Source organism: Prinia subflava, chromosome Z (assembly GCF_021018805.1).
Source record: "Prinia subflava isolate CZ2003 ecotype Zambia chromosome Z, Cam_Psub_1.2, whole genome shotgun sequence".
NCBI lineage: Eukaryota > Metazoa > Chordata > Aves > Passeriformes > Cisticolidae > Prinia > Prinia subflava.
Genome location: NC_086283.1, coordinates 1,669,126 through 1,683,622, shown reverse-complemented (window position 1 = coordinate 1,683,622; position 14,497 = coordinate 1,669,126). Strand labels below are relative to the sequence as shown.

Genomic DNA, 14,497 nt, shown 5'->3' with positions numbered 1-14,497 from the left:
GTTTATCAAAGATACACACTGCCACAAAAATAGTCATCCACTGAAACCAGCATATTAGTTGGTTAAAAGGGAGATCATAATGAGTTACGGATCTGGAGAGTTTATAGTTTGTAGAGATTCAGCTAAATTTTCTAACAGGAAGTGAATTTGCTTTTGGTGTGAGCTGGAATATATTGCCTTGATAGATGTAAAAATGATTATCTGAATATACTGCAACATTACCTTCAAGAAGGAACCACTTGAGAAGGTAGGTTCACATGGGCTATTTCCTCCTGGAGTAGAAATTGATAGAAAAAAGAAGAAACAATATGAAAGAGTTGGGATTCTTTTTTTTCGCATTTCAAAACAGGATGAGAAAAATCAGTCTCAAGACTATTGCTGGCAGTGATCAGAAAAGAAAATATATTGGGCAATGAAAGCATTTCATTTGGCTTGCTCTGAAGGTCTTGGTTTTGATTTCAGCTGCTTCTGTAGTTTTGAAGTGTGTAGAAATTAATATTTCAAAGTAGAAAATAACTTCCAGCTGTGAAAGAAGTTTCCCATTTGAAAGAGTGAATGTTAAATGAAACACTGAAATATTTTTCAGATATTTTTTCTGGGTTGCAGGTATTTATAAATGAACTCAATAGGTATGGTTAGATTAGTGAATATTCAGTGAATACTAATGGAAGTGTTTCTGATGGAAAAATTATTTTCTGAAAACTTGCAAATAAGAAAACCAGGTTCAATAAAGAAAATTACTGTCATCCTCTAAAAATACTCTATTCATTTTAGTAACACACTGTTCTTACATGATATGTATGTAGGTAAGATGAATTTTTTTAGGGACTGTGATTTGGTGACATTTTAAAAATATATAATTTCTATATCTTGTGTTCTAGTTTACAGAGATGTCATTTATCTCTGTAAACATTTATATTTATCATCTATAAATACTCTCCAGTTATCAAAATAATTGCATGGCAAAATGTATATGAGAGAAAGCTCTTGCACAAATAGTTAAGAATTAGGAAACTGAATGCAGGAGTATGCAGCTAGTGCTCACATCAGGGGAAGTAAACAGTAGATTTACACAAAAATATCTATTTTGTATTCCATGCTTTTCAACATACATCATCTGAAAAACTCTGAATTTGCAAGTGCAGTTTTGCATACCAAAATATGCAGAATGGTAATGATAAGAAACATTAGTGAGAACCAGAAATCAATCTAATAACTAGGCAACAAAGCATGGGATGAAATTCAATGTAAACAACTGGAAATGATGCATGAGGGGAAAAAAATTATTTTAACTTCACATAAACCTGATTGATATAGAGTTGGTTAATACCAGACAAAAAAATTGACTTTGAATAGTAATGGATAGTTCTCTGAAAATGTCAACTAATAGCTCAGTACTATTTGAGAAAGTGAATTGAATTCTTGGAAGTATTAGGGATTAAAGTTATGCCACTGCATAAAAGTATGCTGTACTTACATCTTGAATGCAATTCTGGTCTTCCAGCTGTAGGAAGGGAGGCAGGGACAGTCAAAGGTGTGGAACAGCTAAGCAAGGCTGAACTTTTCACACTGGAAAAAGCAAAATCATTGAGGTGGTGCCATAGAGGTCTCTAAATCTCAAATGGCACAGACAGAATGGATGGACATTCGTTTTTTGCCTTCTTTTACAGTGAAAGATCTGTGAGACAGACTGAGGACAGATAAAAAGGTATGAAAGTGTGTGCAGCTTAGCTATGGTGTTCTTTGCTGCAAGGTGCTGTGCATGTTAAGAGTTTATGTGGTGTAGGGGTTTAACCCCAGCTGGCAACTAAGTTGCCATTCGCTCACTTCCTCCTGGTCTCCATGGGATGGGGAGCAGAAGCAGGAAAATAAAACCCATAGAAGTTATGGGTCGAGAACTGCTTAAAAATTGCAGCAAAGTAAAAGAAAATAAAAGTATTAATGCTAATACTAATTGTAATAAAAGAGACGGGGAGAGACATAAAACCAAGAGAAACAAGTAATGCAAAATATAATTGTTCACTACCTGCTGACAGATGCCCATCCCTTCCCTCCTGCCTCCCATCTCCTTGTGTACCTGCTCACTGGCAGAGAATGGGAAACAGAAAAATCCTTGATTTAGGGTAACCACTACTCAGAAACAACCAGAAACATCAGTGTGCTATCCATGTTATCCGTGTTATCCTCATACAGAATCCAGAACACAATACTGTGCCAGCTACTAGGATAAAAATTAACTGCTCCAGCTGAAACCAGGACACCTAGATTCCAGAAAGCAGCTGAAAGCAAAACAACTTCTTGGAGACAAAAATCCTGTTGATGTCCCTTAAATACCGAATAATCCCTTCTGGTTTGGGAAGCCCTTGAGGTGCAACTTTTGGATGTTGCTGGATATCTGGCAAAATAACACTTCCAGATTGCTGTCGTGTCATATTCTTCTTTAAAAGCCTGTCAGTAGCCAGTGCTGGAGTCAGGACTCTGTTCTGTATGAACATTTGATTTGGTTATTCTGTGACCTATATGTATTTTATCTTGTATTAGTAGTTCTCTAATTTGTGAGCTTCTGAGTTTAAAACCCTATATAATATTTTAATGTCTTATTTTATACTAGAGATATCTTTATTGCAAACTGCTAATTATAGCTTCTAAACTTTGTTTCTGCACTTTTAGAAGATGAAAATCAAATACTGTGATTTTTTCTTTCTCATGGCCATCCACTGCTCATCTGACAGCTCACACTGTTTTAAAATACCATTTCTGTATTTCCAGATTGTCTATTACACTGTCATGCCCTTTGGACTTGACCTTGTTTCCTATGGATACACAGCGCTGCAAGATGCAACTGGAAAGCTGTATGTAAATCACTCTGTCCATAAAAACAATTCTTCTAGGCATGCATGAGAATCAAACAAAAATTATTCTGTTTCCTTTATCTCACCATTTATAATGAATCATGAAATTGATACTCACTGGTTCCTACCAATGTACATTTCCCTATCAAGGATGCTTCTTACTATTATGGCACTGTGCACTCTTAGTTTTAGCTTTGCTATCAACCAGAATGATAACTGAGGCCTTTTATAAAAGCATTTACAATAAACTGAGATAAATGGAAACATCATTTGGAAAAAAGAATGGTTTTGCCAGTTAGTTTTAACTTAAACAACCTGTGCTGCTTTGTAGGTTGTTGGGGCCAAATTGTGTTGATGATGCATTGGTATTGTTCGGAACTCCTTTGATACACCACCAAAGGAAAAAATTTGATGCTAAAGCAGTGAGATCATTTAGTATCAAACGTTTGAAAGTGGTTTCAGGATGTGTTGTGGATGTAGTCAGGCACCTATTTCTGGTCTCCAGGTGATTTAATCTTACAACAGGGCAGACAGGTCACATCCCTGAAGGGTTTCATGCCATACTGGAAGCTGCAGATAAAATGTTTCTGAAATCCATCTTCCTTCCTGTGCCCCAAGTACACAGGTGTCTATTCAAAACAGCTTTTTCCTACTTTTTTTTACTACTTTTTTACTAGCTTTTTACTACTACTACTACTACTACTACTAGTAGTAGTAGTAGTAGTAGTAGTAGTAGTAATAGTAATAATAGAGTTTTACAATTTATGTTTTTATTGTCAGCATTTATCTTTAGAATTTAAGTATGTCCATAGTAATTTCGATCATCACTGCTATGTATGTACATTAGCTGAAGTAAACTCTTATTTGGGGAAAACCCAAATCAGTTTGAGGTTAAACTGGAATTAGTCAGTAATACCAATGGAATCTCACTCAAGATTTCTCAGTCCAGAAAGTCCACTTGCTTTGCAAGTGCTGAAAGGTATAGTCATGCAAGGATAAACTACTCATTAAAAAATGCATGCTAAAATGATAGACTCAAATTAATTGGATTTGCTTTGTTGAAAAGACTGCACTAAACTTTATTCTACCTTTTAATTCTGTTATCCAAAGTAAGAAAGGTACCCATGACTGCCTATCTGTCCTTCCATTCTTTCCCTGTTAGCCATTGGCAGTTTTATTCTTAGGTTATTTTCAAATCAATATTTTGTTTTTACTTGCCAAACTTCAAAATCAAAAAAGGCCATCAGTTGTTACTAAGATGTTCTCATATCCACAGTTATGATCCCCAATTTTCACTCTCCAGTAATAGTTATCATGAAGGATCTTGGCAGTTTTGTAATATGCTGTGTGTTGGAATGGGGTGAAAATTATTTTATGAATGAAACATTGAAACAAATTTTTATAGTATATTACATTATGAAGCTTTGAAACATTATGATTTTTATTAAATTATTATGAATCATAGAGATATCATTTATGAAGTTTCACATTCTTTATCACAGCTGTTTTTCAGAAATTAAAAAGAATAATCTAATGCCTCCAGAAAAAGAATGGATCTTTAAACATTTTTCTCAGGCTTTGAACTGCAAAATGATGCATTCCAATTCCATCTTTTTTATGTTTCCTCATCTGTGTTTCCATCTAGCACACATTATCTCTGTTTGAATTAAGTTAATCTTTAATGAACAAAAGGTAGCAAAAAAATGGCATAAAATCACAATTCTGTTATGCGTATTTAATCAGTATTGCTTTATTCTTGAATATGGTGAATGTAATTTGCATAGCCTCTCACTTGGTGGTGGTGGATATATCATGATTTGGGCACTCAGAGGTTTGCTGAGGTCTGTCTGCACTCAGTAGGTCATGAAGGCATTGAGCTAATTTCTGTAGGACTGCACATCTGCTCTAATTCCTGGTCAAGTATTGCCTGAATGGCAATGCTTTCATAAATCAGGGCTTTCAGTCTGAGCAAATAAGCAGTGTGGTTGTTTTACACAAACACCAAGATTCATCATGGTAATTGAGTTGTTAAATTCTTTTGAAGTTACTCAGACTCATAAGTACTATTTAAAATTCAGCTTTTTCATATTTTGCTAAAGTAGAGTATGAATGAATATGGAGGCTTGAAAGCTGTGGAAAATACAGCTTTGCTTTCTTTGTTTGAAAAGTACAAATTGTAACAAATACCTCTTAGTCATCCTAATATTGTTCATAATGTAATGTTTCACCCACTAAGCCCTAACTTCGGCCTACAGAAAAATGCAGCTGTGGATTATTCAATTTTTGTATTTATTTATTTGAACAGGAAACAAAAAGAGAAGGACTGAAAATATACAATACATATATGCTAGGTATCCTTGCAGAGTTTACTGTGATTGAGGTGGTTCTTTAAACAATTATTGTTATTATTTTTGCTCTTGTAGTTGGTTACACAACTGATGACTTACGGTTTATCTGGCAGTCTGGAGATCCTGTACAGCTAGAGAAAATAGCTCTGCCTCAGTTTGATATTAAAAAGGAGGATATTGAATATGGTAACTGTACCAAGTATTACAAAGGCACAGGTAGGTAATATAAGTTATTTCCTTAGTAAAAAACTCTAAGCTTCCTTCAATTACTGTTTATGGTTAGTATTCCAGTGCACATCTTACATTTCCTGGGATAAAATAGATTACTTTTAACTAACGAGTGGTTCATATAATGGTAAGTTTAATATGGGATCATTACAAACTAGTTCAAATATAGAAATATCCAAACTGAAGAAGAGATTAAATATTTGTCTTGGCTTTGCTAACATATCATGATCTTACTATCATTTTATTTCTATGGCCCTGTTTGTGCTTGTAAATGTCAAACTTTTCTGAAAGAATCATGGCAGTTGCAGCAAAGTGGGTAAATTTTGATTTTCTGGCTAGACTTTTGTTCCATAAGTGGATAGTAATAGAGTGTAATTCCAAATGCTTCACTCTGCAGGTTTGTCCTTTGTCATAATGTTCTGGAAATTCTGTCATTTTTGAAAGATGCCTGCAATCCTCAGCCCTCTATTTATTTTTTCCTATGATTATTTTTCTAACGTGGGCACAAATTGTTCCAATGATTTCTGTACTCTGACTTTTAATACTTTACCTTTTCCACCTTGATTAATTCCTGCCTATGATGATATACAAACTACTCACGCTGTGACAACCACAAGACTTTCTACATGAACAGCTGTATTTTAGTCAGTGCTTTTGCATCATGGAAATAAATCTTCTATTAAAATTCAGTTGGGAAGTCTGTGGTGCTGCAGCTTCTGAGGACGCTCTGCAAGTTTCTTGTTGCCTATTCAGCTGAAGTGGAGGATCTGTTACTTGCAGTTGCTCCTGTGGTAGGTTCCAAGCCTGGAGAAATCTCAAGGGTCTTAGCAGATCTCGGAGTTAAGAATTCAGTTTGAAAACATAATGAAAATAAAAGTGGGCTTTGGTTTTTAACTGAAAAAATGAATGAGATCTCAGCCTAAGAACATAATTCAGATTCTCAGATGATATTATAATTTGTAAATAATAAGAAATCAGCTCTCTTTGGGAAAATTCTGATTTTTGAAAGCATATCCAGCAGCTAGCAGTGATTGCATTAAGGATATGGTAAAATCTTACTTAGCAGTGAGAAAAATATTTTGTTCCTAATTAAAAATTTAAATTACTAAAAAAAATAGTCCATAAAGTAGTGGAAAACTAAAGGAATGGATCTTGCATTTCCCAAATGAAATTAAAAAAAAAAGGGAAAATTGTAAAACTTACATTCTATTATGATTATTTTGAGATTTGTCCTAAGTCTGAAATTAAATGTCTAAAAAATCTTTAACTATTTCAGGTATTTTTAGTAACCTTAAAGAGAAATATTTAAGAATCATACTAAAAACCTTGTGACCACAAATGACATGGTGTGGAATGTTCAGTAAAATATTCACATTTTTTGTGTGTGCTTTGAACATAAAAGAAAGAATGAGAGAACCATTTTGAAAAGTTGTTACAATTCTTCTATTGCAAATCCATTCTGTTAAGAACCTCCATTTAATCTCATAACTAAAACCAGAATTAATATTTCAGTAATGTGAGTCGAATATTTAGTACTCTGAAGTATTTTTAAAGGTTATTTTCAATGCTCTATTTTTTTATTTACTTGAAAATTCTTATGCTGAAGGTATTTTTCAAAAACAGATTTCACACACAGAGCTAAATAATTTTGTCAGATAATCAAGAGAAGTTTTGCATCAAGGAGCAGATTTTCAAAATTATGGTTTATGTAGGAGTTCCCTGACAATTGCAAAGCCCCTTAATCTTTACTGCCTATTTCTGTCAACTGATCATATCTATCTAAGTTGAAAGAAGGTCAGCAGATCTGGGCTTTTTGTAGCAATACACTGAATATTTGTATTTGCAAATTTCCGTTTATTCATCAGTTTTATGACAAATAAAATAGGTCCTTTTGAGCTGAATGGTGAGGGCAATAGATACCATACTCTGTCTGATGAAGTACTATTCAAATGAAGGCATGCAGAATGCATTTACTACATAACATAAACAATGGTTTTGGAGGTCATCCCTCATTTGAAAACAAAACCTAAAAGTGTCTGGGAATCCATTCATAAATTATAGAGGGAAAATTTTTCAGCCAACTGATCAGTGAAGATGATAAGAATGAACTATAAAACACAGTATAGTGTCTTCTACACAAGGATGTTTGTTGTTAATGTTTTATAGTTTTATTTTTATGGTCTTTGTATGCCCAAACAACAGTTTTACCATGATGTATTATTGTACAGCACTTAACTGATACAATATGGAAGGTAAAGTGGGAACTTTTTGACACATTCTAGCTTCTAAATAAGTTTCTCACCAACTGGATTGATAAATACAGTCTGATTTGAATTTTGAAGTTGTTGTTGTAGTATAACATATGAAATGCCTTTTTCTTGTGATAGAATAGTTTTTGAAGTTTTAAGGTTTTTTCCAACACTGTTGTGTTACTATTGACATAAAAATTCCAGTTCTTCTAATTATGTGAAAATATGGACAGAAATTATTTTCTGGTTATGAGATTTCTTGATTTATTTATCTCCAGCAAAACGTCTAGGAACTGCAACTTTTTTTTGTGTTGAATTTGTCTTAAACATCTTCTGAAGTTTGTATGCTTTAGATCTTTGTTTTAAAAGATTTGATACATTATTCCGTGTTTAAAAAATTTGCAACTTTTCTAGAGTCTTTTTAAAATGTCTGTAGCAATTTTAGAAGTCATTTGTACTAGCTTTCAGTACTGGGGAAATCTCAGGTTGGAGTCAGAACACCTCTATCCATTCTAAACCTGCTAGACTAATATTTCTTAATTCATCTTTGCACAAATTAATGCTGAGTGGGATTTTCAAATGAGCTCAAGCTAGTAGGACTGCTGGCCTCCTTTGGTTTTAGCCGGACTGCATTTTGAAGCCAGCATCAAGCTGGGAGTCACTTCAGCCTCCTGCTGCTTTGAAAAGTGGAAGGTTCCTTACAGAGCACAGAATACCACAGCCTAACCACACTTGGTGCCTAAGTAGATCTGTGGTTTGAATTTTTTTTTTCAAATTAAACTTTTTATCTTTATATGGAAAATCAAAGCATTGAACTTTTGCTCTTAAGCAGAAAAAGACCTGGAAGATATGGATCAGAGGTTCACCTGCAAAGCACATTAAACATTAATGCATTTATTTCTTTAAAGGTTATTACACTTGTGTAGAAGTAATCTTCACTTTAAGAAGACAAGTCGGATTTTACATGATGGGTGTTTATGCTCCTACACTGCTAATTGTTGTTCTGTCCTGGCTGTCATTTTGGATCAATCCTGATGCAAGTGCTGCAAGAGTCCCACTGGGTAACCTGTGTTTTCACGTGCTATCACAATCCACTGTAACACCATTGAGCCATTCTCAGTTGCTTTGGCTACATGACACTGGACCCTGAAAGCAACTTCACTTCCATTGTCCGCTCATCATTTTCACTGAAATCTGCTCATTCCAAGTCCCTTAAACTCCACCTTGGCATTAAGACTCCACTTGATAGTAGCATTTGGGTGACAAGCACACTGTCTCCACTCCTCTCAGCCTGGACAAATCTGATCCATCTATGCACCAGTGATGCTGCAAACACTGGCAACACGCGGTTTACAGGAATTTCAACATTTGAATAGTCAGTAAGAAAGCAGGATAAGTAAGGCTCTAAATAGCTACCTATTGGAGAAGTCTTTCTGAAGATAATATAAACTATATCTGGAAAAGAGCTAGCATTCCTGTTACCTGAGTGGCTTTATTTCATCAGAGACTCATTTCACGGCAGTACTTCAAGCTCATGCGGCCATGCTGCTCAGCACAACACAGTAGGCAGGCTCTTCATTTATTATGAAATGGCAGGACACAGACTTAATAGTAACAACTTTATCCTGACTAATTGGGTTGTACACAGGACTGGCATGGCCAAACTTGCTAACCCCTAGAGCTTATGATGTGCAAAGTCAAGCTCTTGCATCCTGACACTTCTCCTATTTGGATTCCATTTCCCATGTTCTGGCCTCCCAAGACTCCCATTTTCCCTAGCACTCCGTCTTATCCAAGTCCGTACTTTCCAAATCTTTGCCATGTCCCAGGATGTTTAGTGCACCTGTTTCAGATACCCCAGTGGTGCAGCTGCAGAATCTCTCCAGCTGCCTGCCTTGCTCAGATATCTCTTACCCACACTGGAACTGCCACGCCCCCACAGGATATGACTCCTGTGAAGCATTTTTTCCTTTTTTTTTTCTTTTGACCTTTAAAAATGGTTACTTGTGAAGGAGTCTCAATCTGTATTAGTTTAATGGCAAGTAACAAATAAAATTTTTACCTTGAAAAGTTGCAAGGTTGTATTACATAATGTGTAGCTTTAAGTGAACATTTGAAGACAAAAAGAGTCGGGAAAATACAACATGCATTAAATTAAAAAGAATGAAAAAGGAACTGGAAAACTTTAATCAAAACCAAGCTGTACTTCCAATTTTATAATCCTGTGCTTCAAATTGTGAACCAGGTGGGCTTATTAAAGATATATAAGATTTATAAGATTCTTAGCATAGATTTAAATAACATGGATGTCTTTGTAACTAAATATGCATGCTTATTTATTGTTTATTTATTTTCTTCATTGTAAGTGTTTATTGGATTCTTTCATGTATTAGCATTTCTGAAATAATGAATTTTCAAATACACTAGCCATTGGCCAGGCTATTTTCCTTAAGCCCCAGAAAAGCAAAAAATCTCTAATGAAAAAAAAAAAATTATGCAGTACAAGAAACATAGTTGAGACTAACTGAATATCTCCTTTTGGCCAACATTTTTATAGACATCAATTCTATTTCATTAGGCCTCCCATTCACAAATAAAGATTTTTGTCATTAGCATTCACAAAACCAAAATGGGACATTCTGAACTCAGAGACTGACCTAAGTTTTCCCCACATGACATCCATTTCTAAAGTTAGCTTTTTCCAATAGCTGTTCATGCTACTATTTTCACAGGAGCCTGTGAGAAATCTTTCTTTGGGGTCAAGCTTGTATTTTGTCTCTTGTGGTATGAATCCTTTGTTGATGGTGACATTTGGAAGCCTTATTAGGGGAAATGCTTGGTGAAATCCATGATGAGTGTGACCTTTTAACAGCCTTTTCATATGTGGGCTTTTTTCATGATAAGGGCTTCATGAAATGCCCTTTGTCTAGAAAGCTTCCTCTAGATACTGGAAGCTCAAATAGGGAATGATTGTAGACCCTCAGTCACCTTCATGTTTTCATCTTCTCAGTAAATTGAGAACAAAGGCTTTTTGATTTGTTTGTACAGCTTTGCTCTTCAGCAAAAACTTCCCTTTCACCTAAAGTCTGAATATGATACTTGTGAACAGGTCATTCAGAGAATTGCTCCTGCTACAGCACAGTTTAGACTTCTGGGACAATGCTAGTCTAATTTAAACGACTTTGAGTCTTTTGGTTAAAGTATCATATATTTTCTTCCACCTTCCCAGAATTAGATGCACAGTGTAAGCAAGTCTTTGGAAAGCTCATTTACCAGCAATGTGATGTATGATGGGACAGGGAAACCATAAAAACCAGTTTAGCCTAACTGATTTGTTTCTCTGTTTAACAAATGAATGTAATCATTATTAATAATTCATCAGTATCTGCACTACCCTGCCTAAGTGTTTAACTTGTTCATTAGCTGAAGGCCTATGCACTCTGTGCTGCTCTGACCACATTGTGAAGCTCCATTCACTGTTGCAAAACATCATTCACAATTGTCTTTTTGAGAGGAAGAGCGCTGCCAGTATCATTAAAGGGATGTTTTCTTATTCAATATATTGTTTTCTCTTTTTGTAGGTATTTTCTCAGTGCTCAGCTTGGCATCTGAATGTACCACTCTTGCTGCTGAACTTCCCAAAGTGTCTTATGTGAAGGCCTTAGATGTCTGGCTGATTGTTTGCCTTCTCTTTGGGTTTGCATCCCTGGTGGAATATGCTGTGGTTCAGGTAATGCTAAACAATCCAAAGAGAATTGAAGCTGAGAAAGCAAAGATTGCCAAGGCAGAGCAAGCAGAAGGGAAGGGTGGAAATGCTGCCAAGAAGAACACTGTGAATGGCACAGGGACTCCGGTTCACATCAGCACTTTACAGGTAGGAGCTGCAAAGCTTTGTATGCAAAATCAGCGTTCTTCTCTATTAACCTAATTCCAGGAGTATACTGTTTGCAATAATTTTGAATAGTGCTTGATCTTGGAAGGGACCAAGACGTTGAAAACATGTAGGTAACTAATGGCTAGCAATCTGACCAATTGGTCCCTAGTGCTTTTGGATCAGAATTCTAAGTGAAAAAATTGTCTTTTAATATCGCAGCACCATGGTTGCTGCTTAGCTTTGGGAAAATAAAGTAGCAAGCAGCTTTACAGTTGCTGTTTTTCTCATAATAAATAGCAGCTGTCAAACTATAATTATTCAGAAGACAGAACTCTTGGACAGTATTTGCTGGGAGCATACTCAAAGAACACCCAGCTTGTTACTTTCCCTTAGATGTCCACAGCTGCACTGCACTGCATGCCTGTGAATCCAGGAACCCAGAGGTTCTGGCATTTGTAGACAAAAGACCAGTCTGTATCAAACACTTCCTGCATTTCTTGTGTTGCCAGATGTGTAAATCAGTCAGATTTCACTATATGGTTAAAGATGACATGTACATCTTCTCTCAGGCCAAAGTTTTCCTCATATTGCTGAATTCCTGATATTTTAGAAGTCCCTGTTTGTGCTCCAAGAGTTATCAGACATCCTGGTCCAACTGCCTTCAGTCCTAAGTGACTTGACATTTATTCTGCAGAAGAATATACATTATTCTACAACATGTCAAATATGAATTTGACTTCTCCTTTTCAATGACTCAGCAATTCCGTTGTATAAAAAAAAGCTATTAGGCTAGATCCAAGTGGTAATATTGGCACACTGTGACTTCAGTGTTTCTTTAAGGAAGGAATAGTTTATGCAAGAATGGCTGAAATCCTGTCTTAGTATCAAGCTGGGATTGCCCCATAACTAATTGCCCCCAGTCCAGAAGAGCTGCAGTTATTGCAGAACAGTGGACTAAACTACCATAATTCTCATCTGGTAGAAGAAGCTTTGTGAAATGTCTTGCTAGGCAACTAGTCTCAGCTTAGAGTAACCCCATGACTGCTTTGATTTGTGTCATGAGTAATTCCTCAAGCCCAGGCAACATGAGAACTGAGTAGAAAGAAAATGGCTCTGCTGTGGTTTTGCTTTTCCTGAACTGAATGTGTAAATTTTGTGTTCAGCAATCTGCAGGTCTCAAATTCAGCTGTTTCTTCTGAAAAAATAGTTGCAAAAATCCAGCAGAGCATCATATAATATATTTTTCCTAATTCCAGTACTTAACAAGTGTTAAGTGTTCAGCTTGATCAATTACAAGTTTAAGAAAAATTACAGTTTTTCAGTAGTGTGAACAAAACCAGTTGCTAAATTACTGATTCTTCTTGATATGCATACCCTCTAAGGTACATGCCATTTGTCATATCCATGTGGAAAACAAAATTATCTATTATCATCTATGTTGTGCTTTCATATTTTAATTTTTTTTAAAAAGGCACGGGTATACAGTTTTTTCAGACTTTACAGTGTTTTAAGACTTAGAAGGGGATGCATTATCCACAGAGGTTCAGCGATGTTCCCCATGAATGGTGTCTAGCAGTAGACTGAAGGTTTTTAGAATTCAGAATTCAGTCTACCCTTTTCTTGGAGCATCTCCCCTCCACAATCTTGAAATGTCAGCCTCAGCTTCTCATGTTTGACGTGCACTTTTCAGGGTCTTCCCAGTTTGTTAATGAGAGACTTTTAACATTCTGATATCTTCTGATGATCTTTATACAGCGATTTACAAAAAAATTATTTGGCAAGACACAGTGGAAATAGGTATTCCTTGCTGTAAAAGTTGGTCATGTGGCTGAGTGGCTCATGGCTAATAAATAATCCAACTTGAATTAATCCACCTGCTTTGAAACAAACCTACCAGAGGAAACATATCCTGGGCTGGTAACTTCTGGGAAGATGACCAGATAGAAAAAGGTCCCAAACCAATGAATCATTTGACATCAGGATGTGGTAGGACAGTTATGCTAGATTTTATATATTTGAAAGCTATAAATCTACCTAGCTGAAAACTCCCTCTCTGAACTTGCTACTACGTAGGAGTACTTTGAAAGTTCTTGGCCCTGGAAAAGCCTGTATTAAAGTCATAAATCAGAACAGGTGTAAATCTTTTGGTAGCTCTGACTTCTAATCCAAAACCAGGCCTGCCCCACGAAATTTGGATTGGTCCCATACAGACCTAGTAATGATCAAGTAGGGAATGCATTTGTCATACGGAAAATATGTGAAGGAGAGAAACATTAAAGAAGCAGGTAATGGAAAAAAACTGTATGTTGAAAGGCATAAAGAATATGGAACAAAAAGAGGCCAGAGTGTTGTCCCAGAACTTCAGGAGCTGTTTCTCATCAGGGCCATGTAGGATTGTGTGGGAGGCAAGAGCAAATACTTTGCTAAATGTCTGGAAAGGCTTAGGTGGCCCAGTCAAACTTCAGGAGAAAAGGATGACTTTTCACTTTATGAGAAAAGGCTGACTTATAAATGCACCCCTGAAAAAAGTATATGTCCTATAGAAATGTTTAAGGATGTTCTTTTTCCACATAGAAGTTGATATTCAGGCAAAAGTGACTGAGGGTGTAGCTGGAAATGTCAGCATAGCTAGGCTTGAAACAGGAAACAGACCAGATGAGACTTGAAGGTAAAGCCAACAGAAAAGACATGGAAGCAAAAAACTCCAAGTGGGGAAAAACAGAGAGCGTGGCTTATTCCATTTATAAGTATTTCTCCTGTCTGAATTAAGCTCTTACATATTATGAAACATTAACTGAATTGTGTTGATACATATCTGTAAGTTATTAGAAGAGAATCAAATTTAAAAAGAGGAATTACTTTATTTCACTTTAAAATGTCACTGATCCTGATGCTGTGGCATCTTTTGTTCCCTGAGCAGCAAATTGTGCACTTGCTGCTTTTGCA

General features: G+C 35.8%; 1 protein-coding gene across 3 annotated transcripts in view; it reads left to right on the top strand.

Moving 5' to 3' along the window:
- Positions 1 to 14,497, top strand: part of GLRB (glycine receptor beta) — a 50,223-nt gene that overhangs the window by 23,219 nt on the left and 12,507 nt on the right. For 2 of the 3 annotated variants that reach the window (XM_063423266.1, XM_063423265.1), the window contains exons 6-9: positions 2,770 to 2,852; positions 5,276 to 5,416; positions 8,586 to 8,738; positions 11,259 to 11,551. In XM_063423266.1, the coding sequence (XP_063279336.1) occupies positions 2,770 to 2,852; positions 5,276 to 5,416; positions 8,586 to 8,738; positions 11,259 to 11,551 (670 nt within the window). The remainder of the gene's footprint in view (positions 1 to 2,769; positions 2,853 to 5,275; positions 5,417 to 8,585; positions 8,739 to 11,258; positions 11,552 to 14,497) is intronic. The other variant, XM_063423268.1, reaches the window with a different exon arrangement.